The 27,438-nt window shown below is 47.7% G+C and overlaps 1 protein-coding gene across 2 annotated transcripts in view; it reads right to left on the reverse strand.

Annotated features, from left to right (window-relative positions):
• Nucleotides 1-10,679: 10,679 nt before the first annotated feature.
• The window catches only part of WTIP (WT1 interacting protein), a 73,765-nt gene continuing 57,006 nt past the window's right edge, over nucleotides 10,680-27,438 (reverse strand). For both annotated transcript variants that reach the window (XM_009902749.2, XM_054170120.1), the window contains exons 4-8: nucleotides 19,552-19,614; nucleotides 17,872-18,002; nucleotides 16,749-16,800; nucleotides 15,007-15,075; nucleotides 10,680-12,283 (exon numbers count right to left, since the gene is read on the reverse strand). In XM_009902749.2, coding sequence (XP_009901051.2) covers nucleotides 12,131-12,283; nucleotides 15,007-15,075; nucleotides 16,749-16,800; nucleotides 17,872-18,002; nucleotides 19,552-19,614 — 468 coding nt within the window. In that variant the 3' untranslated portion in view covers nucleotides 10,680-12,130. The remainder of the gene's footprint in view (nucleotides 12,284-15,006; nucleotides 15,076-16,748; nucleotides 16,801-17,871; nucleotides 18,003-19,551; nucleotides 19,615-27,438) is intronic.

Consider the following 27,438-nt stretch of genomic DNA (forward strand, 5'->3'; position numbering starts at 1 on the left):
TTCAGGCCAATGAGCTTCCCAAGCCATGCTTAGCTGTTGATTTTTCCTGAAGCCCAGCCCTTGGGAGCAATTTGTCTCCAAATGAAAGAAAGGCAGTGGTGTTCCTTCCCCTTGCAGTAGTGTCTTAACTCCTTGGTCTTTACTCGGCCATGATCTAATCGCTGTGCACTTCCCAGCCCAGGACACTCCTGTCATTAGTGAAGGCCAAGATCAAGAACTAGGCTCCAGATTGAAAGGGAATATGAAATCCTGGTGTAGTGGCTTGTGCAATCCTGTGTGTACGAAGCCTGATGCAGTGGGGTTTAGGGGTGCTCAGTGATGCCTCTGGTTATTTCTTTGCAGTTAATAGCTGTGATAGAACCTTTCACTACCAGCATCCTTTCGGTGCTTGAGCTTCACCTTCTGAATGCTTTACAGTGGTTAGAGCTACTGTAGTCTTTCTAGAGCTCTCTGAGGTTTTTAAGGGCAGATGTGGCTCTGGGCAACCTGATCTAGTGTGAGGGGTCCCTACCCATGGCAGTGGGATTGGAACTAGATGATCCTTGAGGTCTCTTCCAACCCTAACAAGTCTCTGATTCTATGGAGGGTGGCTCATGAGCCAGCAGATGTGCTAATATGAAAATGTTTAGTAAATTACAAAGTTGCTTGACAAATACATTTGCTCTCCATCGTGCTGCTGCTGCATGTGGATAGCAAAGGCCCCCAGATGGATTCTGTAGCTCTGCTTACATTTTGTAATTGTCTTGCTCCACAGCCTTGTTTCTTGCTTTCTCTGCATGGTCTTGAATGAAGATTCCTCAGGACACAAGAGTCATTTGCAGGAGTATTTGTCCTCAGGTTTCTGCACAGTTGATCAGGCATGAAAAGGAGACACTGCAGTGACTCATCTGACCTTGCAGACCCAAGGCTCAGAGTGGTCTCTATCGCAAGAATGCAAAGCATTCCAGAACCCTTTGTCAACAATTCCAGAGAGTGGCCAGCAATTTTCTCACCGCTGCTACCTATAATGGAGAGGGGAAGCAAAAGACTAATTGGGTAAATTCTTGTGGGCTGCTTCTGCAATCTCTAATTTATACTCAGCAGTGTAAACCTGTGGTAGGAGTGGTGCTGCTGGGGGTGGCTGGGGTGGACTTGCAGTTTCTGTTGATAAGGGCAGCTTTCAGTGCTAGATAGTCCCAGTGCCTGGGGAGCTGGGGTTGTTTAGTCTGGAGAACAGGAGGCTGAGGGGAGACCTCATTGCTCTCCACAACTCCCTGAAAGGAGGTTGGAGTGAGGTGGGGGTTGGTTTCTTCTCCCTAGTATCTGTGAGTAAGACAAGAGGAAATGGCTTGAATTTGTGCCAGGGGAGGGTTAGCCTGAAGATTAGGAAAAATTTCTTTGCTGCAAGAGTGGTCAGGGATTGGAACAGGCTGCATAGGGAGGTGGTGGAGTCCCCATCCCTGGAGGTGTTCAAGAAATGTGTGGCCATGGCATTGTGGGATTTGGTCTAGGGGCCATGGTGGTGTCAGGTTGATGGTTGGACTGGATGATCTTGGAGGTCTTTTCCCACCAAAACAGTTCTATGATTCTCTGGTATAGCAGATCTGATGTAGAAAGCATTCCTGTTACATCAGGCTGAGAAGATTTTGGCAATAGTGGAAATTTGTTGGTGTTTACCTGTAAACTTGTACTTAGAGCTGCAAAAATGTTTTCCTTGTAATTAAGAAATAGCTTTTTGCCCTCAGAAACTTTCTATCCAGACTGAAGATGGGATAGATGGATACAGCTAGTAGCCATAATGTGTTCCCATCTCGTCCTGTCACAATTCAATTAGCTATCACAGCAGATGAGGGGATTAGGGAGAGATTTAGAGGATAATGAGGTAAATAACTTTGCAGTTCCTTCTAAATGCCAATCCTCTGTAATTGGGAAGGAGAATCCATGGGAGAAGACGCAGGCAGTAGCAGAGGGCATCCTGGTAGCTGACAGCATCCCTTGGGCTGCATCAGGAATGCTTCCAAGTGACTTGCAGTGTGAGGAGCTGCCAGCACTGGCCAGCAGTTATCAAATGGGGCTGCAGCAGGAGGGGAGTGGGGAAAGCATGGAAATAAATATAAATGCAAAAAATGCTGGTCTATACCAGCCAAGCCCCTCATATACTTCTAAATTGCTGCCTTGGAAAATGGTTAATGGACAAGTAGTTGGGCAAGGCTCTGGGTTGTTTTGTGGCTCTGTTGGGGTTTGGTTGGGGTGGTTGGTTGGGTTGGGTTTTGGGTGGGTTTGTTGGGTTTTTTTGAATCTTTTTCTTTATGGGGGGAGGTTGGGAGTGGGGAAAATAATTTTGTCTGAGTGTCTAATTTTCTGTTGCAAGCAAACTTTCTTGCTTGCCCTCTGAAGCAGCAGCTGAGCCCTGGGTCTCCAGGGGGGCAGTGACGCTGGCCGGAAGCGGCCTGCCAGGGCTGCTCTGGGATTTGTTTGCTTTTGATGATGGGAAAAATAACCCAAGATATTTCTGTGCATGCAGAGCATTCTTAATGGCTGAAAAATCTCTTGTCAAGTAGGGACAAGGGCAGGGGGCGGGGGGAAGTGCCAGCTTGAAAGACAACACAAATGTGTTTGGTTTAGGTTTAAAAACCCAAACAAACTTATTTTTAGTGACTGCCAGAAGCTTCTGCTACAAAGAAAAAAAGAAAGAAAGAAAGAAAAAAAGAACAAATTGCTGAGAGAGTTGCAGAGCTAAACCTGGGCTTGCAGTGGTGGAACTTAGTGGAGTTCACTGCAATTCACACGAGGAGAGGGTCTCCTCCAAGGCCTCCCAGATAAGAATGGCAGATCTCAAGGTGAGGAACATGGCAGAGGTGTTACACAAGGTGAGGTGTTTGAGGCTTTGTGCCAGCCCCCACATTCAAACAGCTGTTGTGGAAGAGGAGGAGAGAGGCTGGTGGTGCTGCTCTTGCCTTTCTAATGCTTGCTTGGTGTCTGGCTGTGCTGTGCACACCAGAAAGCACTGGGGAGGACAGAGTATGCTCCTCAGGGGTATCTGTTTTGAAATAACTTTGATATTTCCGCTGGAAAAGGTCCTCTGGTGACATTCCCATGTCCTTCAAAGTCAATGCACTTGGCACCGTGCAGGAGGCCTAGCAGTGCTCATTTGCTCCTCAAACCAAGCCGCTGGCTGGGCCGGCTCTGGCTCTCCCACCTTTTGGCTTGCTGTAACTTCTGTTTCTTCACTCAAGAGCCAAACACAGTTACACCCAGGAGGGTGTCCCTTGCTGTGCTCACAAAGCTCTCCTTAGCTGTGGCAGGCTACAGGGCAGCATCTAGTAACGGGCACTCAGAGAGCACAGGGCTTTGATCCTCATCTGCTGCTGCAGCCTGGCCCTGGCCCTTGCCCCACCATGGCTGCAATGAGCAAAGCTCACAGGTTGTGTTCCTGCCATCTCTGCTGTCTGGTCTTGAGTGCATCTTTGCAGCTTGGGCAGGGAGAATTTCCTGCCTTGGTAAACCAGGGTGCTCAGTAAACTCTGGCTGGAGATGGGGTGAGGAATAATGTGTGCTGCCAAACAGAGCCAGCAGACATGCAAGTATACAAGGGCTGTTGTCATCTCCCTCCAAAGAGTAACACTGGGATCATTTAAAATTCTTGTAACCCTTTGCCAGGGAATCTCACCTGGCCTAGTTCCCTCTGACACAAGAGCTTTGCCCAAGGCAGCCCTCCAGCCTGCTCACACCTCTGCCTGTGGGTTTGTCACTGGTTGGTGCTGTGTCTATATGGGCTGGTAGGTTGTGTGAGGCTGGGGGGTTGGGGTGGGAGTGCTGTTAAGACAAGCAGAACCTTTGCCACTGCCATGGGCAGATGCAAAGGACCACGTGCAGTGAACTGGTGAAGAGTGGAGGCTGCTCCTGCACCACAGAGAACACCAGTGTCTGCTTTGCTGTCCCTTTGCAAGCAGGGATGGCAGCTGGCACATTGCCTCCAGTCCTGCTCCCCTTCACTCCTGTGCAACAGGGAAGCCTTGCTGAGTCTCTGCAGCATCCTCCCTGCAGTGCTGCGTTCTGAGCTGCTTGTTTGTGTACAGGGCTGCAAAAGAAAATCCAACTCAAAGGAAACAGCAGTCTTGGTACCTGCTGCCTTCATTCCCTGACTGCCTGCTAAGCCTGCAAGCAAATTCCTGCTGCAGGAGATCCTTGGACCTGGGGTGCAAATAAAGCCACAGAATTTTTGGGAAGGTGATATGGCAATTACTGACTGCAGTGCAGTAGGTGCCTAGCTTCATTTCATCTTTTGGCTTCTCAGCAAAGGAAAAGATTTTAACTTTGAAGATATGACTAATGGAAAAAAAAATATAAGAAAATTTTAAACTGGAGTTAAATTCTCTGCTGAAATGCAGCATGCTTTATCAAAGCATGGGCTGCTGCCTGCCAGAGCCACTGACCTTGCAGATTCTCTACTGTGTGCTGCAAAAGAGAGTAAGAAAAGTTTTAAAGAAAACTTTGGTTTTCTCCACCTTCTTCCTTTGGTGCAGTTGGTAAGGTGCAAATGCATCTGGTAAGCTGCTTGCATTTGAATCATGAAGCTTTCCGCTGCAGGATAGAGGTGGTAAAAGACACAGCTTGGTGAAATTGTTTTCTTTCCTATATTAATGCCCCATCTTACAGAGGGCAGGAGACACAACTCTGACCTAGTGTGGATCAGCACAGATCCCTCAGCTTCAGTGGCCCAAGACCAACTTGCAGCAGCTGGGAGCTGCCCAGGTCACTTACTGCACTTGGAAGCACCAGGGGCTGCCTCTGGCTTCAATTTGCTTTGCCAAGGGTTGCAGTAATTAACTGATCAGTTGGCTTGAACATTCCTGCAATAGTTCAAAAGTGCCAAATTTTAATGAACAGGGGTTTGTTGCAGAGTCCACTTAACCACTTGAATTCCTGAGCCTAGCCAATGCACTGCTCTTTGAGCTGAGGGCTTTCCAGACATGTACACATGTGGGAGGTTGTGGAGTTGTTGCTTTGGTTTTTATTCCAGCTGTGACACAGGCTTTTAAGAATTTGTCCTTAAATGTGTGGCTGGATAGATACTAATTTTATCACTTCTGTCAAAAGAGCTTTCAGATGGTTTCCTTTTTTTTTTGTACAGCTTCCAGTCTGTACTTGTGTGCTGTGTGTGATTGTGAAGTGATTTATGCCATCTAATGTAACACATTTTCTTCTGATGGGGCAGAAACTGGCAGGCCAGGGAAGATGCAGGTACAGCAGAAACGTGCCAGGGCTTACTGTGTGCTCTTAAGCAATGTGGCAAATTACTTTTATTGTCCCATTGTTAGGTGAAGGGGTGGTGAGCACTGCACTGAGCACTAGGATAAGATAAATGCTGAACAGGAAGAAAATATTTTGTTTTGGTGTTTGACCAAAAATTGTGATTAACTCCATAGCTTTTAAAATACACAAATCAGCTGCTGCTGAGCACAGCAGTGGTGACTGAGGGATGACTTGTGATTTTATTCCAGAAACCAATGTCCTCTGCTTAATGGGTAACTCTTTCCTCTCCAGCCTAGGCATCCAAAGATTGACGTGCCCTGCTCAACAGCCAGCAGCTCTTGCTGTTTCCACACCTTGCTTAGTAGTTCCTGCTTCTAAGCTTCTGTCAGCCAATCCCAAGCATGAGGTTACAGCATCTGGGATCGTAAATGGATTGTAAATGGAGCTAAAGTCAGTGTTTTTTTAAGGCTGCATATAATCAGACTTGCAAATGGGGCAGAAAGGAACCTGCAAGTTGCCGCTGCCCTAAACTGCAATCAGAGTAAGGAGGTCTGGCTTCTTGGATGAGAGTGGCAGTGACTGCAGCCTACTGCCCACTGCTTTTAAAGAGATTTCACAAGTCAAGCTCTCTGTCACTGATTAGAGTGTTTAGTGTAAGTAAACCAGTGAATGAAATGAGGATGTTTTAGTGAGAAAACAAAACAATGCCTTTCTGTGCCAACCCAAAACCTTTGTAGACTGCAGCTCTTGCACTTGGTCTGAGGTTGCTTGCATTGTTTCCAGCAGGGCCCTGGTTCTTTGCCGTCCTGCATTTGGTAACCTCTCTCTCTCTTTGCTGGTGTGAAGCTGAAGGCAGGGGCATCAGTGATCCAGCAAGCTGCTGGCTTGGAAAGAAACCTGCAATGCCAAATGTGAGCAGCCTTGTCATTACCTGTCAGACTGGCACTGTGAAGCAATGCTGTGGTGGTGGGAAGGAGGCTGCAATTTCAGCTTTCCCAGCAATACCTAAGGGGATATTTAAGGTACTGCATATATAGGGTTACACCTATATAGCTATACCCACACAAATGTATTGTGCTGGGGGGGGGGGGTGGGGGTGAGAGGGGGGTGGGCTGTTGCACCAGATGCTCTCTTGAAGTCTTCTCCGCCTTACATGAATTAGAAGGACTAAAAGCTCAGTAACATGAGTGGAAGGCAGCCTCACCAACCTAGGTCATGGATTCCTAATGGTTCCCAGCACAAGCCAAGAGCCTCTGGTTCAGCCCTGGGCAAAACCAACTCTTCTACTCAATAGCTGCAAGGTAAAGGGTGCAGATATGGGGATGGCTGCTAAGGCAAAGTGCAGCAGTAGCAAAGCCCTCCCAAATCATCTTCAGGACAGACTTATGCAACAGCCTCCACTTACCCACTGCCCTGTGGCTCAGCTGCCATCCAAGGAGTCCTGCAACACTGCAGGCTTCTGTGGTGCTTCCCTCTGGGAGTTAGCTCCTGACTCACACCCTTCCTGCAGGGAATGTACGTTCATTTTCCAGCTACGTGTTTCCTGCAAGGAGGCCCACAAGGGGCAGTTAATATTTTGAAGCCCTCTGTTCTCTTCAGCCCAGCTGCTTGTGGGTTGGTATAAATTCTGTCTGTCCTAGATGTTATTGACTACATTTGTGTCAGCCGTGGGGTGGACCCCTGTTAAGAGTGGTCAGTCTCTGTGATCTTACTCTTTTTAATACAAGGAGGGCATGAATTGCTCATTTGAAACGAATTCTTTACAACTGTGAGAAAATAGCATCGATGTGAAGTCCCTGTAGGAGCGTGGTACATCTGTTTCGAAGCACAGAAGTGCAGACTGTCCCTAAAACAATTCTGGCATTTGTAACGCTTTCCATTCTGTCTGTGCTGTTATAAAATTTGCCAAAATGGCCATTGTGTGAAAACCACCAGGAAATGGCAGTTCCAAACGTGAAGTCATCTGTACTTTGCAAAGGCGGGGGGGGCAGAGCTGCAGAGCAGGCCTCTTTGGAGGAGAAGGTGGTGTCACACTCAAGTAGAGGCTGGTGAATGTTAGGCTTCTGGAGGAACGAGCACCTGCTCAGCTGTAGACTGAATATGAGGAGACCAGGCAGCAACTGACTCTTGTCCTCTTTCCCCAGGCATCCACTTTTGGCCACAGCTGGAGGCAAGTGCTGATGAACCTTCTGCCCAACATGCAGGATGACTGCATGTGGAAGGTAAATGTGACCAAGCTCCTATCTGTGCCATGAAGCTGGAGACAAGGAAGATGGCAAAGACCTTCAGAAAGGTAAAGTATCCTTTTAAAGCTTTTATTTCTCTCTTTTTTGGATCCTATCAGAGCTCTGGCCAGACTTTCAGAATCACTGTGAGCTAGCAACAAAACTGAGAAAACCCAAGGTCTGATGGTTAAAGCTGTGCAAGCTCATAGCCCAGGCAAGTGCTTCTCTACTGGAGCACTCCAAAACACAATGAGAGTCTTGAAAAGGAAGTGTTCCTCAATACTGACTGTCCTGCATGTGAACTAGCCAGACTGGTTAGAGCTTAATTAAACATTGCCAGTGTGGCTAAATTCTCCTCTAAGTGCAGCTGCAAAACATTAGCTGTGGGCATATTTTAGACCTTAATTAGTAACACTTGCACTGGAGGACCAAAAATCTTTCATGAATGCAGCTGCAATCAATTAATATCAGTCAGGCATTTCTTAAGCAACACAAGGGGCTCCTGAAAAATCTTTAGTGCCCACCTAGACCAAAAAGAAAAAAACCCACCAAACTCAACAAACCCCAACCCCTAAAAACCCCAACCAAAAAGAATGCAATAAATCCAAACCTTACAACCAATCCAAACCTTGCAACAAAGCACAAAACCAAAGAAAACTACAAAATGTCTTTATTGGGGGGGAAAAAAAAAAGGAGGCAGATTATAGCATCTAAGGTTAAATGAAACTTCTGACTTTAATATTAAATAACTTAGGATGATAGCAAGTAGCTTCTTCTTCAGATAAATAAATCTACATTTCCCAATTCTCTTTCTTTCTTTTTTTTCTTCAACAATCAAGGGAATCAAAACACTGAAACACAAAACCACAAAGTCGTTCTAGAGACCGAAGAGACAGAAGCACATGGAAAGGTTTTACAAGGAGAGAGAGAGAGATATATATACAAAAATAGTTAAGCTACTGTGTATTTGCAGCATGTAAACTAGTTACATGATATACAAACTGGGACTTTATAGACTTTCCTACAACATACAAATCAACGTCGGTCCAAGTTCTTGGAAGCAAACTATATTCTTTTAAAGAAAATGAAAATATTTCTCAAATGAAAACTTAATTTAAGTCAAATTATATACTCTAGTTATGGCATTAGTTACAGGATGAATCACAAACTTTTACACTTTTCTTGAAACACAAGAAAGCAGCTTTTTTTGTCTCCTTTTAGAGCTTTGGTTTACTTAACTACTCTGGAATTTCTGGTCTTACAGAGCTCCTCTGAAGAAGTTTTCCTTGTGAGGCTCCACCTTACAAAATATATACACACGTGCACACAAGTGAAAGGGAAAGGAAAGAAACCCAAACAAACTCTCTCTGAAAGCTCAATTATCTGAGTGCATTCTCTTGGTTTGTGTTCAAATTGTTCTTTTGGTCCTTTCTTTGGAACGTGTCCCCCTCGCCCGTGCGCGGGGGACTCTGAGCGGCCCCCGACGGCTGTGTGCTGGGGGGAGCCGGTACCAGCCCTTACCAAAAGGGAAAGGTGCAGCCCTGATGCCAATGAGAACAAGCTGCTATTGCTTTAACTTCAGGAAAATAGTCTGAAGGTACAGCAAAGGCTTCTGAAGAACAATCACAGCAGAAACTGAGGTTTACATCTGTGTTGAGCTGATTCAACATAAGACGGCTCCTTAAGCAAAGCACTGGAAGAAGCCTTCTCATGGCTGTAATTCCCCAGATGAGAGGTAAAATGTGCACAAACTGTCACCAGCACTACAGAGCACAGCACAGGTTTAGATTTGTTTTTATTTTTTTCTCTTCCATTTAAAAAACAAAACAAAACTAAAACCAAAACCCCAAACGGACATAAACAACCCTGGCAAATTTCACTGGGGCTGCAGTTCTTCTCCTAAATGCTAGCAAAGCAAAGCTGTGCTTGATTAGACAGAATGGAATGCACCTGCCTAGAGGAAAGCCTGCAACAACAGCTGCTGCTGCCTGGGTTTGAACAAATTGCTCATTCTAGACTGAAACCTTACCTTTCAGGCTTTTACCATGATGCTGCTGAACACTGGAACTGCGTAGAGCCACAAGAGACTGACAAGGTACGAAATTAAATTAACTATGTTCTACAGTATGATCAAAATCCAAAGAGAAGAGCAGGTATGTACATGTTGGAGAGCATGCTGGCCTTTGAAGCTGTGGCAGGAGTGCAGCCTTAACTTGCCAGGGAGGGAGGCAAAGTGCTAAGGAGGGTGCTGGCAGAAGCCTGGGCTGAACACCAGAGTAAGTCACCTCCATCTCTGGCCACTGTGCCTGTGCATAGTTTGCTTCCATGCAAAGCATTTTCTAGTGCAGCAAGCACAGTTATGGGATGACTTGCTGTCAGGAATGACTTGCTGCCAGGAACAGACTCAAACCTTCTTTGTGTATTTTAATGATTATTTGCTTAAATTTGGCTCCTGAATACATATTGTAAAGATGAGAGAGTAAAAACACCTCAGAGCTGTGTGGTCCAAAGCAGCTTCCTTAAATGGTGGAAGTATTACATTGCAGCTGATAGGAAAAGTTTATCCTGAAGCTCTGATATCTTCCATACGGAATGGACCTGGTCAGACAATCCAAATTAAAACCATTCTATCCCCCCCTTCTCTAGCACCTGTTGTTTGGGCAAGAGGCATCTGTCTGTACTACTTCCTTCTGAGGCTGTGCTGGTCACTGTGGAGACAGAGGTGAAGTCTGCAAGTGCAGCAGTGTGCACACTCCCACTGTCCTCCAGTTTGCAGGCCAGACCTCCTAGGTCAGAAATGGGGCACGGGCTGCACTGTCACTTTTTTTCACGAGATGGCTATCACATTAAGTATGTTCATTATAAAGAGAGATTTTAATTAGAAGATGACTTTCTAAAGGAGCAGCTGACTTGCCAAGGAGCATTCAGCAGGGCAGGTCAATCTAGGCCAGTGGAAGCTTGGCAGCAGTTCAGGACACGTACCTCTTGTCCTTTCCTAACAGAAACCCAGCAGCTCAGAGGAATTCTTCTCACTGCCCCCCACCCCACTCTCCCTTTTCCTGCAGAAGGAAATTCTAAACTATCAAAAGGGAGTTAATTATTCCACTTAGGAATTAGTGGCCATGGGATGCTCTTTGTAGTTTTCAAGGGCACCACAAATGGCTTTCAAAAAGTCACTGGAGCATAAGAAACTGAACTGCAGTGGTGTTGCCAGAGAGTGGATCGTGGCCGAGAGGATCAGGCAGGTCCTTGATGTGCTGAGGACTGGCACAGAAATGTCCCAATTTGCACATGCAGAGGATCTGCTCCCCTCATTCCCCCTTCCTCTGGAGCAGAAGAATCTTCATTTTGTTGTAATTTTGGATACAGCTAAAGACAGCAACGACAGATTTATTTAGAATATAAATTCAGGAAGGCTGGATCAATTCTCCTGAGGATGCAAGGAGCTCTCTCAAACATACAGATATGTGATTTGCATGTAAAGCATCAGCACATGGTAGAAAACAAACCATAGGGAAAAAAAAAAAGATTCATCTCACTTCCTATATGGAAGACATATATTTCCCCAGAGCTCTGAGGTTACTGTCAAAGCTTATGCACAATCTGCAAGTGTGTACATCCTACCTACAGCTAATGCCTGTTGTAAAACACCAGTGTCGCAAGGGGCCGACTCGCCGTTAGTTCTGCTCAACTCTCCTTTGTTTTCCCCAGGAAGACAATCACCATAATCAGCTCAAAGTACATCCAGAAAAGAACACAAAGCTAAGGATGTACATCCACTGTCTCCCTCTGGGTTTAATAGTGTATCAACATCCACTCATAAAGCAGTGGGTAACAAACGGAGGCTTGTGTAAAAGCAGTAGAAAGATGAGTGTGCCTTTGCTAACCCAGTCAGACAAAAACAGGAAGCCTTTGCTAAGTGCCAAATCATCAACTCGATATGAACGCATTTTGAAACCATGGCTACATTTGTACACCACCAGCAATTACAGAGGTCTGTCACTTTCTTCAGCTGCTCTGACCCTGCATGTGCCAATCTTTTGGATTTTTTCCTCCGTGAGGTGGGGTTTAAGTGAGATGCTTGCTGTATTTCTTTAACAAGCTAAAATACTCTTTGGATGGCTGTGGACCCTTGTAGATGGGAAGCTGGCTTGGTGCTTGTGCACAGGATGCCATCATTTGACCCATGCTGAAACTGTCACTTGTTTGCTCCCTAGTCCCTACCTTCTGGGAATGTAAGTAACTTTTAAAAAGCCTGTGAGCCTGCATTCTCCCAGAGCAGCACTCACCACCACTAGCTAAAATGCTAGCATTTATCTTACCATGCTTGCTGCCATATGATAAGGTGCTAACTTTTGGAAAGTAACTCTACACTCCTTGCTGGGGTGAAATCTCCACTGCAGGGCAGTGTGCAGAGAGTGCAGAACAGCCCTTTTGTAGCACTGCTCTCAGCAATGCTGCCACTGACAGTTACAGTTTAGTGGTGGATGATTTGTTCAAGTAGACGGCGGTGCGGTGGCAATGCCTAGAGAGAAGAAAGCATTATGTACACGATCAGAAAAGGACCCTTCACCTCTGATTGGAAAAATAAATAGCTGGTTTAGGTGGTAACTACTGGAATCTCATCTTTAGAGTCATTGTGAGCTCTCTCCTCTCCTGCTGGCAGTGTCTCAGAGCTCCGTGACGTGCATGGGGTAGCTGGGCGGCGGGTGCGAAGGCAGCTTGATGTTGAGGCGCCTGATGTGGCAGCTGTGGCAGAGCAGGTGCCCCTCCAACGGGTAACAGCGGTGGCCCTCCTCATCATTGAGCTGCAAGCCACAATCCTAGGGAAGACACAGCCCAGTGACCGGGTCAGGCAGGACAGCCCACAGTGCACAACACTCAGCAACCTCAAGAGCCTTGGGTAGGTGGCCCCTGACTAGCCCATATCAAGCAGAATGGCACCACTGGAATCAAACACAACCCTATAGCAGCACCCAGCATTTTCCTCCCTGTTCTGTCCCATTCTTCATCTACTAAATATTCATGCAAAACCAGACAAGAAACCAGGCCAAGGACTGACCCTGACACACACAACAAGCAAGAGGTTAGAACCAAGAAGCAGCTAGGCAGCAAGCAAGAACTGGGGGAGTACCAGTACAGAATGAAACAAGTGGGAAGAGGGGGAGAGGAGGGTGAGACATTCTTCTTCTGAAGCAAGGGCTCACTTTGTCTAGTCCCCAGTCTCAACTAGACTTGAAGGCCAAGGGTCCATCTTTAGTGGAAGCACGTTAGCAATTCCGGGGCAGGCACGGAACTGCAGGGACAAGGAGTGAACAACAGTGGAGGGACAGCGATAAGAAGAAAAACAACAAACAATGAGCCTGTCTGCTGACTGCTTTGTACACTGCAGTCCTGGTTTGCAGTTGTCATCATTGTAATTTTGAGGACAGTTGAAAGTCATGGCAGTTTTGTGCTTGGATTTGATATTTTAAGTATGTTAAATGCTTAAAACCTGTTAGTGTGATCAGTGCTGATAACCAGAGGTTCTGAGTGTGTATCTTAACACACAGCAGGGGCAGGGGGGGAAAAAGACCAAGTAGCTAATTTTGGTATTAAAAACTGAGGCAGGTTTTAACTGGACACAAAGAACCATTTTCAGCTTTCATAGCTCAAGCTAAAAATCCTCCAATTTTACAATGCTGAAGTAACAGTGAAAAAATGGGGTTTAAAGCAAGCTTTGAAAATGGAGCGCTCATTCGGGGAGGCAAAGTTTCTGCCAGGGTAGTTTTCTGCGTCACTACATGTTATATAATAACTGCCTGCCCCTTCATGGAAGACTAGAAAATTCAGTTCCTTGTCAGAACTTAGTCACTTCAGATACCCTGCAGATGTGGCCAGTGTCCAAACCTTTTTCCCTCTCCAGAGCTGTATCTCCTTTCTGCCTTCTGAGTCGAGCTCAGTTATGGAATGAAAACCAGCTTCAGCTTCTCAGCAGAAGTGGTTGCACAAGAAAGAGATGACAGAGAAAAGCAGCAAAGTTTCCAGGCTGACTACTGACTCTGCCTGGCCACCAGGTGCTCATGACATCATCTGAAACCTCACTGAAGTCATCCCAGCCTTTGCAAAAGTCTCCATGTGAATACCTCAGAATAATGACACCAACTTTTTTTTTTGGAGACAGCAGTGACCCAGCGTGTCCAGGCTGAGAGCCTGCCCCTGTTAACTCATGGCTTAGCCCGTGATTCCTGGACAGAAATGCACTCTGCCATTCTGGGCAGATGTGGCAGCAGCTCCACTGGCCTCCAACTGGAGGGAGAAAGGGGAAATGAATAATGAAACAGAACTGAAAATAACCCCCCATTGGGACATTCTGGTATAAAGTCAATAGCCTGAGAGCGAGGGGAGGGAGCTGTCACCTTAGGTGAAGCCTGCAGAAAGCAGTAGTTGTGGGGAGGAGGAGGGAGGTACAGCTCTCCAAAATGCTGGCATTTCCTGTGCCAGTTCCTCTTTAAACAGTAATAGAGAAGGATGGTGCATCAGGTGTCTCTGCTGGCAGGAGACAGCTGAGTGGATGGAGTCTTCCTTCCATCTAGGTTCATACACATTTCAAGAGGCCCTGAATTTTGTTATCTGTCTTCTCCCTCAGTCAGAAGTCTCTTTGTGAAACTTTTTGGTGCAGAAGTGCATGGCAGACAGCTTTGCTGCCTTGCTGCAAAGACAGGTAGCACAGTCAGGACCTGTGTGGGTAGCCAGATGTTCTATCAGAGCACAAAACATACATCAGAAGGGAAGGTTTGGGTAAAGCCCAAAGTAGAGTTTGTTTCCCTGCCCATGCTCCTGGCTGTAGGGCTAGAATACAGAATTAACCAGGTTGGAAAAGACCTTCAAGATCATTAAGTCCAACCTATCACCCAACACCATCTAATCAACTAAACCATGGCACTAAGTGCCTCATCCAGTCATATTTTAAACACTTCAGTGATGGTGACTCCACCACCTCCCTGGGCTAGGACTGAACTCCGCTCTCCTCTCCAAAGCAACAGCACGAATCCCACAGCTGGATCTGCCCCAAGAAGGGTTCAAGTGCACAAAAAGAAACTGCTCCCAGAACAGTGACAGGTAGGCAGTGGGATTCCTGTCTCTTTCCTACTGAGCGATCAATACTCACTGAGCATGGAAGATCCCTTCCAGTTTAGGAGTGAGTGTCCTTCCCTGCACAGGCCCTGTGAATTCCAGCCCCCTCAGACCAGAACCACACAAGCTGTGTCCAGAGCTCAGGAATAGGGACCAGCACTTACTCTGTCCTCTCCCCATACAGAAGTATCAACGAAATCCAACCCACCAAACCCAGCTCTTGAGGTTAATCCACTGGGAACAAAAAAAGAGAAACTGATATGGTGCTGGAGATGGCAGCACACTTGCAGCTCAGCTAGGACTCATCCTTTTGCCTCCCTCTGGGAGCTGCAGGGCAGAGTCCTACCTGCCCAGGCCTGCAAGAGCCTTGGGTGCAAGTCAGGCACCTAGCAAGAGGCAGAGCCTTGCCATGGGGTGGGTTGCTGCTTACCTCACAGTGATAGCACTCCACGTGGTAGTCCTTGTCCATTGACACCACTCGAATGGTCTCCTCAGAGCCCTGGTGGGGAAGCAGAGGGTAGGGAAGTGTGGGCTTGCAAGCAGGGTTTTCTCAAGCTTCTTCCAGTACTCAACCCATTGCCCTGGAGAGCTGAATCCTAGGGGATCCTCCCTTCCTCTAGAGAGCAGAGCTGAAGGTCTTGTCCCCTGCTGCACAGCACTGCTCTACTGGTTTTGCTGTTTAGCAGCAGTGTGGGTGTCTGACACATCTGAGCTGTGGAGCTTATTTGGGAAGTGCAGCCAAAACTTCACCCTCAAGAGACAAATTAGTTTTGAAATCAAGTAATTTTCCAAGGGCACCCAGGGTCTGAACAAAGTGCCAGCCACAATCTATGACTGGCTAGCTTTTCCTTGTAGACAGCCTGGCCTGAGCTTCCCAGGAGCTGTGTTCCCCTCCCAGCCTCTGCTGCACACCACACATCACTGTCTGTCCCCCAGAGGGGCTCACAGACCTGCCTGGCAGGTAGCTATGTGCCCAGCCCAGAGCCCCAGCGTAAGGCTGGATGCAGCTCGGTTGTGTAACTGCTGGCTGAGCCCCAGGCCCCCAGAGCAGCCCATACCCTTCTGCTAACCTCACAAACTCTTCCCTGATCCACTCTGAAGACAGAGCTCATTAAATTGGTTGCTTTGCATTGTTTCCAGTTCCAGGTGTGGCTACAGCATCAGATATGATGTAGACTGTGTCTGAGAGAAGCTGGGGGCAAGTTAGCACCTGCACTGCTAGACTTGAACTAACCTAAGAAACCTCCATGGGAAAGAATGTGGAGTCCATCCTGCTAGCAGCCAGATGAGTCAGCAGGAGGACTGTTTTGTTTTGTGGTTTTTTCTCCTGTTTTTGTTATTTGTTTGGTAGGGGTTTTTTTAGAGTCGTTTTGTAAGGCACAAACCTGACAAAGTTTACATAGGAGTTCTCTCCTCCCATCCCATCACCAGGACAAACAGCTCTGCCTCAGCCTTTGTAAGGCTTTTAATTATTTGAGTCCTGACCACCTAAAAGACATGATAATGACAACCAGAGCCATGTGCAGGGTGGTGGAGGTGGGCAGGCTGAGAGGCTCTACCACAGGCCTTACTGGGACATCAGTGACCTCAGCAATGGGAACTCAGAGGGTCCTGCACCCAGGAGAGGATAAGAATGCAGAAGTTTTATCAGGTTAACTGTACTGTCAAGCTAGGCTGAAGGCTGCAAGCAGGCCATTCACCTGGCTTCCCCAGTAGTCAGCTTTCCTGCTGCTTTTCCCACCCCTTTAAGCAACTTCACTGCATTGCCACTCCAGGGTGACAGACTGCATGGCTTTTTCACAGGCTCCGGGTAACCTTAACAGATCCAGATCAGAAATGCAAAGATAACAGACAAGGAGAGTTGCTACTTGAGCTAAGGGAAGGTTCTAAAAATAAACAGAGATTGACTTCTTGGGTTGTTCTTGGAGCCCCAGTCAGGGCTTCCAATTAAATGAGGTTTCTAACAGCATAATTAGGAGCTGAAGAGCACCCTGAAGACACAAAGGACCATGCCATGACCTCTGGGAGTGCTTGGGAGCAACCTTACTGCTGTACCTCATACATGACATGGTATGACTTGGGAGAGGGAAGAAAAACATCTCCTGTGTGTGTAGAAGGGTCCATGTGCCAACAGTTGCCTGCTGTGAGGAGCCAGTGCACACTCACACCTACCTGTGCTGGTAGGATCGGCTGGTTACAGGAAGCGCATTTGGGTGCAAAAACCCTGAGGGGCAAGAAGAAAATATTCACATCACATATAAAGCTTCTTCAAAAAGCAGAACCAAGAGAGCTGCTTCTAACCATGCTTTGTTTTTAGCTCAATGTTGGTCCCCAGGACTTGAGACAACTCAGAATGTTTGACGATACTCAGGGAAGAGGGATCTGGAAGAGGCTGATCTCATTACTTAGATCTTCCTGACCTCTAGGCACAGTCAATCCAGCCCTCTTCCCACACATTTCCCTTCTCTTACCTTCCTTTACTCATAAAGCCATTCAAGTTCTTCCAGAGACCTGCTGCTTTCACTGCAAAGCAGCTCCTGACCTGGGGGCTGTCACCATCTGACATCAGGAAGACACAACCGTGCTAAACAGGAGAGGGGCTGGTTGTGGCTAGGCTCTGCTTAAACCAAATTGATCAACTGGTCACCTTATCCACAGCTGCATTTTGTGACAGCCCCTGGGCCAGCATTCACTCTGTCCTTGTAACACAGCCAACCTGCTACCAACAGGGCTGAGTTCAGAGTGCTTTGTTCCTGCTGCATAAACTGAGTTATTGGTTACTTGGAGCTAGGAGCATTCGCATCATCTCCCAGTGGGAGCAGAAAGGACTCCAAGAGCAATCACTTCAATGACAAGACCTTTTGCCATTCTAACACTATCTGCTAATTACATGTCTACTGCCCAGTCTGGGTTTACCCAAGCTGCAGTGCTAGTAAGCCAGCATCCTGCTCCAGCAGAGCCTCAGCTCTTCAAAACAGCCAGCAGAACCTACCATCCCTTGCAGAACCAGCCTGATCTAGTCAGCACTAAAAGCAGCAAGCAAACAGCCACCGGGACATGCTTTGACACAACTTGATTTTCAGCCTCACCTGGTCACCATATGCCACAATGGGCCCACAAAGTGACCCTTTAATAGGACTTGAAGACACTTTACAAATGCAAGATGTAAGAGCAGCACTCGAGAGACACCTGAGCAAAGAGGAGAGGCTCTCTGCAGCCCCCCCTGCAGAGCTTGTAACTGCACTGCTCACTGAGCTGCTGTGCTCTCCCCGTGGCAGTGGGGCTGTGCACTCACGTGTGGTAGTCTTTGACACAGTAAATGTTGTTCTCCACGTCTACAGTGAAGGGGACTCCATCCAGGCACTCGTTACACACCACGCAGCGAAAGCAGCCAGGGTGATAGGACTTCCCAAGGGCCTGCAAGATCTGCAGAGGCAAACAGCAAATTACCTGGATGCACCATCACATCAGATCCCCCTCCCCACACTGCTGTCTGCTGGTTAATGATGACAGCAAGAGAAGCACAAAATCCCCACTCTGCTGATCTGCCAGCAAGGGGCCCTTTAAAGCAATCCCCTTGCTTGTTTCAGTAGGCTCCAATAAAGAGAGAGCTGTGAACGTCAGGCTGATGCCCCTCGGTGCCAACAGAAGTGAACAAGGGCTTCAGAGACCGCTTCTGGGACAATCTGTTGCAGCCAAGTGCAGGCTCCTGGGATACAGAGTTAACTCACAAAGCTGTGCAGGCTGTGACAGACAGAATCCCAATCACTCACTCCTCAAACAAGCAAATGAACAGTTTTTCCTTCTTCATGGCAGGTCCCAGCCCAGCACAGTTACTGACTGCTGGTCACCCAGTCACGGAGGCCCAGTGCTGTCTGGGTGCCAAACAAGGCTGCTTGATTCCTGGAGCTCCAGAGCTGCTTCCTTTTGTCACAGCACACTTGCCAACGGGAGAAAGGCAGACAAGCACCTGCCAAGCTTCCAGCTACTGAGCTCCACCAACAATGATGGACTCCTGCCTAGGATTCTGCAATTAAGGGCCAGCTTAGAGCATGCAAGTCAGGATCCCCCTCCCCCTCCCAGCATGACACAACTCCAGAAATTTGCTCTTGGGATAAACTGAACAATATCCTTGTCCAACCAGTGGTGCCAGAATATGAGCCAGAAGCCTCATTAGTGAAGCCTCCCTTCCAGCTCCTGCTGAACCTCTGTGTTTGCAGTGCAACAGCTACTTCTGTGAGGCAGGTTGGGCTTCCCTGTGCATCTTCAAGCAAGAGGAAATGAGATACACCACACAAGCTGCACTTCCTCAATGTGTCAGCCACTTTGTTTTGTTTGGGAAGGACTGCTTAGGAAGCATGGACTCAACTCTTCCTACTTTCACCCACTGAGATGATGCCAGCATTATCTGCCCCAACCCACAGCCCTTTGATTTTTTTCTGTTACAACTCTGTGACTCTGACTGGGGGCTGCCTGCAAATCCCTGTGGCAGTAACACATTTTAACCGACGTGGAGCCAGCTGCAGCAGGTAAATAAAGCAAGTCACACAGTGGGCACTGAACCTCAGAACTATTGATAAAGTCCCCCTCTAGCCCAGATTCCAGCCACTTGACAGAGCTCTTGTAACTCTGCTGTCTTACAAAGCACAGCCTCTGCTCTCCTTTGCCATGCCCTCACTCAAAGCTGGGCTGCATTTCCCCCCTTCAGGATTAAAATGATTGGGTTTTTTTCTTTTTCTTAAACTGGCATGCAGCAGAACAGCCACCTCCCACCAGCTCAGGTGCAAACCAGGCCCGGTTCACTGCACACAGCAGCAGCAGAAGGTACTTCCATTTACTGCCAGAGTTTCCAAAATGCCCCTGACAGCAGTGAGGATGAGGATGGTGTGAGCAGGGATGAGCAGAACAGCTGGCAGTATGCTGCCCAAGGCAGGAGAAAAGCAAGCTGCCCCACCTTGGCAGCTGGGCCTCTTACCATTTCCATGATGAGGTGTCCACACACAAAGCACTTGTCTGCTGTTTGCTGGAAACCTGAATACTGTGCAAACGACAGAAGAGAAAGGATTGTTAGGAGCCACTCCTCTGGCTGCAGAAATGCCCTGCAGCCAACCCTGTGCTGCCTTCCAGCTTCTGCTGTGCATGGCAGCAAACTGCAGCAGCCTTAGGAGATATGCTGATTTAGAAGCTTGGCTCTGCTCTCGCAGTCTGCCCAAAGCCCAGCCTGGCCCTTCTGATCCACTGCAAGACTTCCTCTGAGACTGCCAAGGTAACAACACTTTGGGTGTGCTGGAACTAGCTCAAATTCACTCTGCTGTTGTTGTTGCTGCTGGGAAGTAAATAGTCAAGGCTTTACCTCCCAACCCCTGCTCAATTTAGTGACCAGAGGCTCTGTGATCTGATCTCAGATTCAGGACCTGCATTTCACTCAGTGCTATATAAAGGCTAGAAAAATGAAGACAGACTCAAAGAGGATTTAACTGCCTGTGGGTACCAAACTGTTTATCCAGGGAAGAATCTAAGAGTCCAGTGTCAGGAGCTTGGGCTCCCTATACAATGTGGGCAACTGGAAGGCACCTCAGAAAGATGATGCAAGTACCAAGTGCCAGACTGCGCTCCAGCCTGCAGTGGGGAAGGGGATGGTTGCTCAGGCTGGGGGCACAGGGGCAAGGGGATACTCTACTCACTTGCTCCCTGCCTGGTCTTGACCTTCTCTTTGTACTTGTGTCCCTAAAGCAGACCCTGTTTCAGAAAGCAAAGCCTGTCTCCAGCTGTGTGTTTAGAGGTACACAACAACCAACCAGGCTGTCAGGCCAGGAGGCTGAGATGCCAGAAAAACACCCTGCAGGCAAGAAGCATGGCCTGAGCAACTCCAGCCACCGAATCTTCAAACCTGTATTTGCAGCAGCTGAACTTCACCCTCACCCACCACAGCCCCACTCCAGTGCAGTGGTGTGTGCACTCTTCCTGACACAGAAGGGATGCCCAGTTGCTTGTAGGGTATTGCACAGTGAGGCTCATTTCAGTCATCAGGGATGAAGCTCACCTGAAATGTGCACAGGATAGCAAGAGAGGGAATGGGGAGGAGAAGAGTGACCTGGACTCCTCTCCCAGAGTGCAGGTTAATTGGCTCAGGCACCCAACGCATCCTTGGTGCCCCAGGCTGGACTGCTCCATTCCCCACTTGATTTAGTGGGGATTAGCTGTCCCCTCACTTCAAAAGCCAGTGGTTCCCAGCCTGGAGCTGCCATATGTTTTCCTTTCTATTGCTGTGAGGGGATTACATGTTCCTTGAGATCAATAGGTTGGAGACAAAATTATTGTTGCTATGCAACAAAGTGAATATGAAGGAAAAGGTCTCACAGGGCCTTTGATTTGCCCAGAAAGTCAGTAATGATCATATGGCAGCTGTCACAGCTCCACAGTTACCAGGCACTGAGGAACACAGCTCATGCAATCTTAGGAAACTTTGAAACTTCATCAAAAGAGACCAGGGTGTGAGGAACAAACACAGAGGCAGGCAGCCTGGCTGGCTGGTCCTGCAAAACACTGGGCTTTGCTTTTTGCTGCTTCTTGCTGATGCAGAAAAAAGGCCTCACTGCTTGAGAGGGTTCTTGGCTGCACTGTGTCTGAGTAACCATCTGGCCAGACCATTTCCTGAGGTTGTGAACCCGAGGGTTCCTGGAAGCAGGTGGGTAGCTCCTAGTGGGGCAGACAGCAGAGGATTAACAGCAGCACAAACCCAGCTAATGCTGAAATCCTGCTGGAATGACTTTACCACTGCCATCTGGCTGTCATTTGATAAGGAATGCAGAGGGGCATCTCCCCAGCTATTGATGAAGAGAGAACATTATTGCCCAAGAACAGAATGGCAGAGTGGGCAGAATAATGTAATTTCTGGCTAACTAGGCTGTCATCAGTTACACTGTTTGCCAGAAAGAAAGCTTTTGCTGACACAAAATCACTCTTTATATGACTAACCCTATTAAATTAAAGCCATGATTTGTTTTGAACCAGAGAATTGTTTGTCAAACACATCCAGAACTGCATTACCCAATTAAGAAGGCTTTGCAAAATGGCAGTAAAGCCAAAAACAGTGATAAAACATTTTATGGGCTGGGGAAGCTGTCTCTCGCCACTGCACTCTGTTCTGAGCGCAGCATTGCTCCCACACCAACTGCAGAACTGGTTCAGGAAGGATTTTGGATTCAGGAAGGGTTCTGGATTCAGCTCAGCTCATGCTTTGAATCAGTTTGGACTGGAAAAGAAGCATCAGCCTTGGATCCCAGCAGCACCATCCTCTGGATGCTGGAAGCAGTGTGGGCACTGCCGGTTTAAGGTAAACAGGAAATTCCTTTCTCTCCATTTTTGCAGTTCACCTGTCATCTGCATTGCACTGTTTGCTCTTCACCTGGAGAGCTCAACAGCTCTGCTGGGCTAAGTTTTCAGTCTTGGAAGCAGAGCTTACAAATGAAGTCTTAAAATACTAATTGAGATTGGCAACCTCTCTCTCTGAAGCACTTGATTACTATTAACCTTTGTAAATCTTGGGTGCAACAAGGGAGAAGTTGTGACTTGTTCCAGACTGAAGGCAAGGCAGAAGGGCCTCTATCATCTCAGCACACCCAAAAGCCTCCCCAGTGGGAGCTTCCCAGAGTGGCTGAGTGGAAGAAGCACCACTGGCCCCCAAAAGGTTGTGGACTAGGTAATTGTAAGAGTAGAGAAGGTTTTGCTCTGCAGACTTGTAACTCTTTTATTACTGACACAGCTGGATGGGAAAAAAGAGCTTTTGTGTACACCAGCTCTGCCTCATAGTCTGGAGACATGAACACCAGACTGAAACAGTGAATGCAGGCTGATAGGCAAGACCCTTAGTGGAGAAGTCAAATCACAGCCACACTTCCTGCACACCAGGTACTTTATACACACAGTCTCCTTTGGCTGGAAGCAGCACAGGGCTCAGGATTAGCCTTACTTTATAAGAGGTTTGCGTGTGCTGGCTTGGGGTTTTTATTCTAATGTTGTTGTGGTGGTGGTGTCAGATCAGTAAGATGGTGTCAACACAGACCCATCTCAAACCAGACAGAAACGCTGGCAAGTCCACAGACACTCTGTGTCCAGGACAAATGCAAAGGGGAAAAGTCTGAACTTCCCCAAATATTCATTAGGGATGCTCATTAAGCATATAGAAAAACATTGGAAGCTGCTGTAAAGGAACAGCTCTGAAATTCAAAGCTGGCAATGAGGTGTTACCCTTTACTCTCCTCACTTCTGTGGTGTAGAAATAAGATGCTAGTTAGCAGGATGCAAAGAGAGAGCTCTTGTTGAAGAGCTAGAAAATTGCTGTTCCTCCTTTCTGTGTCCTCCCACAGTTACCTGGCTGCTCCTTTTTCACTCCTCTTCCCAGGACAACACAACCCCACTTCATGTGCATGAGTCAAGATGTTGTAATCAAGCTCCTCCTCCATACTTACATAAAGTAAGACTCTGAGAAACTAAATAAACCTTGAGAAATATGTTAATTATGTTAGAATGGAAGAGTAAAACTAAAGTAGACTTGGCTGGCTGAATTTCTCTTTTGTTTGCTGTCCAATATACTTTGGTAATCAAACAGGCAAAAAAAAAAAGTCTCTAATGATTCTGCCCAACAGCCTTTGTTTCAATGTAAGAGGAAAACAAATCCCCTTCTGTCCTGGATACTTAGGCCTGTTAGTGTCCTCCTGTGATAATCTTGGGGTTTATAACTCTTCTGTCTAATGTGCAATATATCCAAAAGAAATGAACAATGAATTTTGAGCAGATAATGAACAATTATGCATGGGGGATAATCCTGCCAACTCTTATGAGAAACAATTTCTCCTCTCTGCCTTCAGCCCTGTAACCAAGCTTGGTTGTCTGTCTGGGGCCTTTTTAAATTTTGATGTTCTCATCACCCTTTTCAAAGGCAAAACCACTCAAAGAATGGCATGCCTGAAAAAAAGACTTCAGGAGCCAAAGTGTCCACCTTAGGCACCATCAGTCCTCTGAAAAGAGGCTTCCCCTTCACACGCCTCACCCTGCCCAGGGAGAGGCTGCTGCACCTCCCTGCTGTTCTGCACTCCACACAACAAAACCTTCCTCCTGGAAACAGAGCCTGGAATCCCATTCAGGCACATTTTCTTCTTTGATGAGGATGTTCAAAACCTGCTGAAGGTTTGTGCGAGCAGACCGAGCGGGCTGCATTGCAGTAGGTGTGGCGGTCGCTGCCCAGGCGATGGTATGAAGCTGTGAAAACTCCACTGCCACGGCACTGCCAAGTCACCAATGTGGCTACTCAGCCTGGGCAGGGGATTCCTTCTTGTTGCTGCTTTAAGGGCTTTTGAGAGGGATGATCAGGAGGTTTTGCCAAAATGCTTCAGGCATTTAATTCTGAAAACTCATTTCTGAATTGGGTGCTATGCTAATAATGTATTCCAACCCCAGGCTGCCTGTAATCCCTCACAGCCTCTCTTCAACTTGGTTTCCCATTAGCAGAGCATCTGTCTTCTCACTGCTTCATTGTCTGCTCTCTGCATGGGACCCTTAGTACATGGGACACAACAATGCAAGAAATACATGGGCTCACGTTAAGAGAGGGAGAAAATATCAAATCTGGTTTTTGCAGATGGAGTTTGGGTGTTGTTGCTGCTGTGGTTTGGTTGTTGTTGCTGCTGTGGTTTGGTTGTTGTTGTTTGGGTGGGTTTTTGCCCCCCTTTTTCACATCTATTTAAATGCAGTGATTAAACTGAACAAAACAGAGCCTTCTCAGCCTCCAAGATATGGGAGCCTCATGGCAGGTGGCAGAGATTAAGCTTAAGGAAAACAGCCCAGAACTCTACTCTTCATCTTGCTGAAACCCTTTCATGTGTCTGTTGCTTCACCCTGTCCTGCTGCCCCTGAGGAAACACCACCACAGCAGATTGTCTTCTTACATCTGCACTTCCACTCTGTTATGTCTGGAGGACATGCATAGGGCAAGGAGGGACTCCTGTTCTACACAGAGGTAACAGTTGGTCTGGCCAGGCACAAAACTCTGCCAAAAGATCAAGGGGCAGCTAACCCTGCCCTCAGCAGGCAGGCATTCGTAGCTCTGAGAAGAGAAGAGCCATGGCCAGAGCCTACAGAGACCCATGTGTAAACACTCACCAAAGCTACCTCCTGATAAATTAAGAGCCAACCATGACCTCCTCACCTAGATCTCTGAAACAAGCCCTTCAGTTCTGCATCCTATCCTCCAGTCCCCGATCTGTTCACTTGATTCCCACTGCACAGCAGGCTCTTGCTGTGGGTTCTTTACTGCCACTGCTGCCATCCAGCATGGACTCTGCAAAAGGAATTCCATCAGAACAGAGCTTCTTGGGGGGGTGGGAAAGGCTGGATTTCATTCAGAACAGTTGTTTCAATTCAAAATGTAAGAGCAGCTAATAGCAACATTTACTGCAGCAGTGCAAGCACGTCACTTTCTCTCTTGCTTTTTTCCTAACTCTCCCACAGAAAATAAATAAATAAATAAATGCTGTCTGCTTACAAGTGCTTGGCAGCAGTTAAAGCTCCAGCTCTTTTAAGTGTGCTTCAGTTATTGTCATTTACTTTTCAAAGTAATACATTAACAAAAATGGGAGCATCTGACTGGTTTGGATCAGCACCTCAGAGGAAACAGGGGAGTGACTACCTGGCAGGAACCCCACTGGACTTTGTAACTTGCTCTTCAAAACATTCCACCAGCAAACGGCAAACAGGGGACAGCTGCAAAAGTTGGTTCATGGAGATACATCTCAGGACAAAACCTGTCCCTCCTTCTCCCAGCCTTAGCTCCTGGGCCTCACTGCCCACACTTTCATAGTGGTTCTAGCTTTACCAATTTGTGCTCTGGGATGATTTCTGGCAGAAAGCTCAGATCCTCCTTAAGTCAACAGGAATCATGTCACCAGCTTCAGCACACTTACAGAGTCATAGAATTATTTTGGTTGGAAAAGCCCTCCAAGATCCTCCAGTCCAACCATCAACCCAACCCCACCATGGCCACTAAATCAAATCCCCAAGTGCCATGGCCACACAGCTGCTGAACACCTCCAGGGATGGGGACTCCACCACCTCCCTGGGCAGCCTGTTCCAATCCCTGACCACTCTTGCAGCAAAGAAATTTTTCCTCATCTCCAACCCAAACCTCCCCTGGCATAATTTCAGGCCACTTCCTCTCATTCTATTACCTGATACTAGGGAGAAGAGACCAACCCCCACCTCACTGCAGCCTCCTTTCAGGGAGCTGTAGAGAGCAATGACGTCTCCCTCAGCCTCCTTTTCTCTAGACTGAACAGCTCCAGCTCCTTCAGCTGCTCCTCACCAGTCCTGTTTTCCAGACCCTTCCCCAGCTTCATTGCCTTTCTCTGGACCTGCTCAGCTCTGCAGTGCTACGGTGAAATGAGAGGGGGACCCACACTGCCAGCTCTACAAACTCTCTTCACATTCAGGTCCAAAGTGCAGAGGCCAACCAGTGTTGGACTATCCCTAGAATATTTTAAAGGTGAATGTTGAGCCCACCTGTAGCTGTGATGCAACACTTCAATTCAGAATACCCCAATGAATCATCATGACTACCACATTTGTTTGTAAAATGAATCCAGGCCCACTGGCACACCACAGACGTAGGAAAAGCTAAGAGAGCAAAGTATTCAAATGGTTTTTTGGCAGGGAAGGGCTGGTGTGACACACACACAGGCACCAACATGAACCTCACTGCCTCATGCAGGGGTTACAGGAACATGCTCTAATCTGTTTGCCTTTGTTTTCAGTGACAGGGCCTGGGAGCACAGCAATGCTTGGCATTCTTGATGCCTCTGGAGCTTGAAAGCACCTCCTGCCCCAACCTAGAACTATCAGTGCCTTGAAAATGCTCCCAGATGTCCTTACACTTCTGCACACCAGGAATATTGCAGCAGCTTTGGTCCCACCATTCTGGCTGTTCTCTGACTGGCTTTGCAACTGCACAGCAGGTCTCCCAGTCCAATACCCCCCCAGCTATCTAGAGCACCATTTACCCTGGGATGCCCCTTAGCTATGACATGGACACAAGCTGCAGCTTTAATCATTTACCTTTTCAAATGAGTCTGTGATTCCTGAGTCTTGCTCAGCAGCAATGGGCTCTGACCAAGGCACTGGTCCCAGTGCTCCAGCTCCCAGGGGCATCTTCAAACAGCTATACTCACTGAGATGGAAAATCAAACCTCTGACTCCAGCTGACACCAGCTTCCATTACACTCAATAAATGCTATCCCCAGGGCCCCAGCAAGTGGGATAGGCAATTCCCACCCTGCCAGGCTTGGGAAGCAGCATGTGCACCAACTGAGAACAGCCTCATTAGCATTAATATTTATACTGCAGCCATGACCAGGGGGCCAACTCAGGGCAAGGGTCTTGTGTTTGGTGCTACAGGAGGTGGTGAAAGCTAAGCTGGTCACCCAGCCTGTCCTCCTTTGGTGTCCTGGCCATTTCCATTTGGACTTCCCTACCAGTCCTGCACACTGATCCTTCAAAATCACTGAGAGGTTTACAATTGTGGCTGTAAGATGAGGCCCTCTGTGTTCTCTGTAGCCAGCTTTTGCCAGTGGCAAAGAGGCTACAGCTGTAGCAAGGGGCAGAGTGTGGTGAGCAGGTCCCAGTCACTGGTGTAGGGGAGGGAAGGATCAGAAGCCCCAGCAGACTGGAAGGAGAGAAGAAAGACTTGAGAGGCAGCTTGCAGGGTTGAAAGACACAGCTCTGCTGGGGCTGTGGGCTGCTTGCCCTCCTTTGCCACATCCTCAGCCCTTACCTCTCGCTGGCAGGAGGAAGCAAGGCCAGGGCAGGGAGC

Source organism: Dryobates pubescens, chromosome 19, assembly GCF_014839835.1.
Source record: "Dryobates pubescens isolate bDryPub1 chromosome 19, bDryPub1.pri, whole genome shotgun sequence".
Classification (NCBI taxonomy): Eukaryota; Metazoa; Chordata; class Aves; order Piciformes; family Picidae; genus Dryobates; species Dryobates pubescens.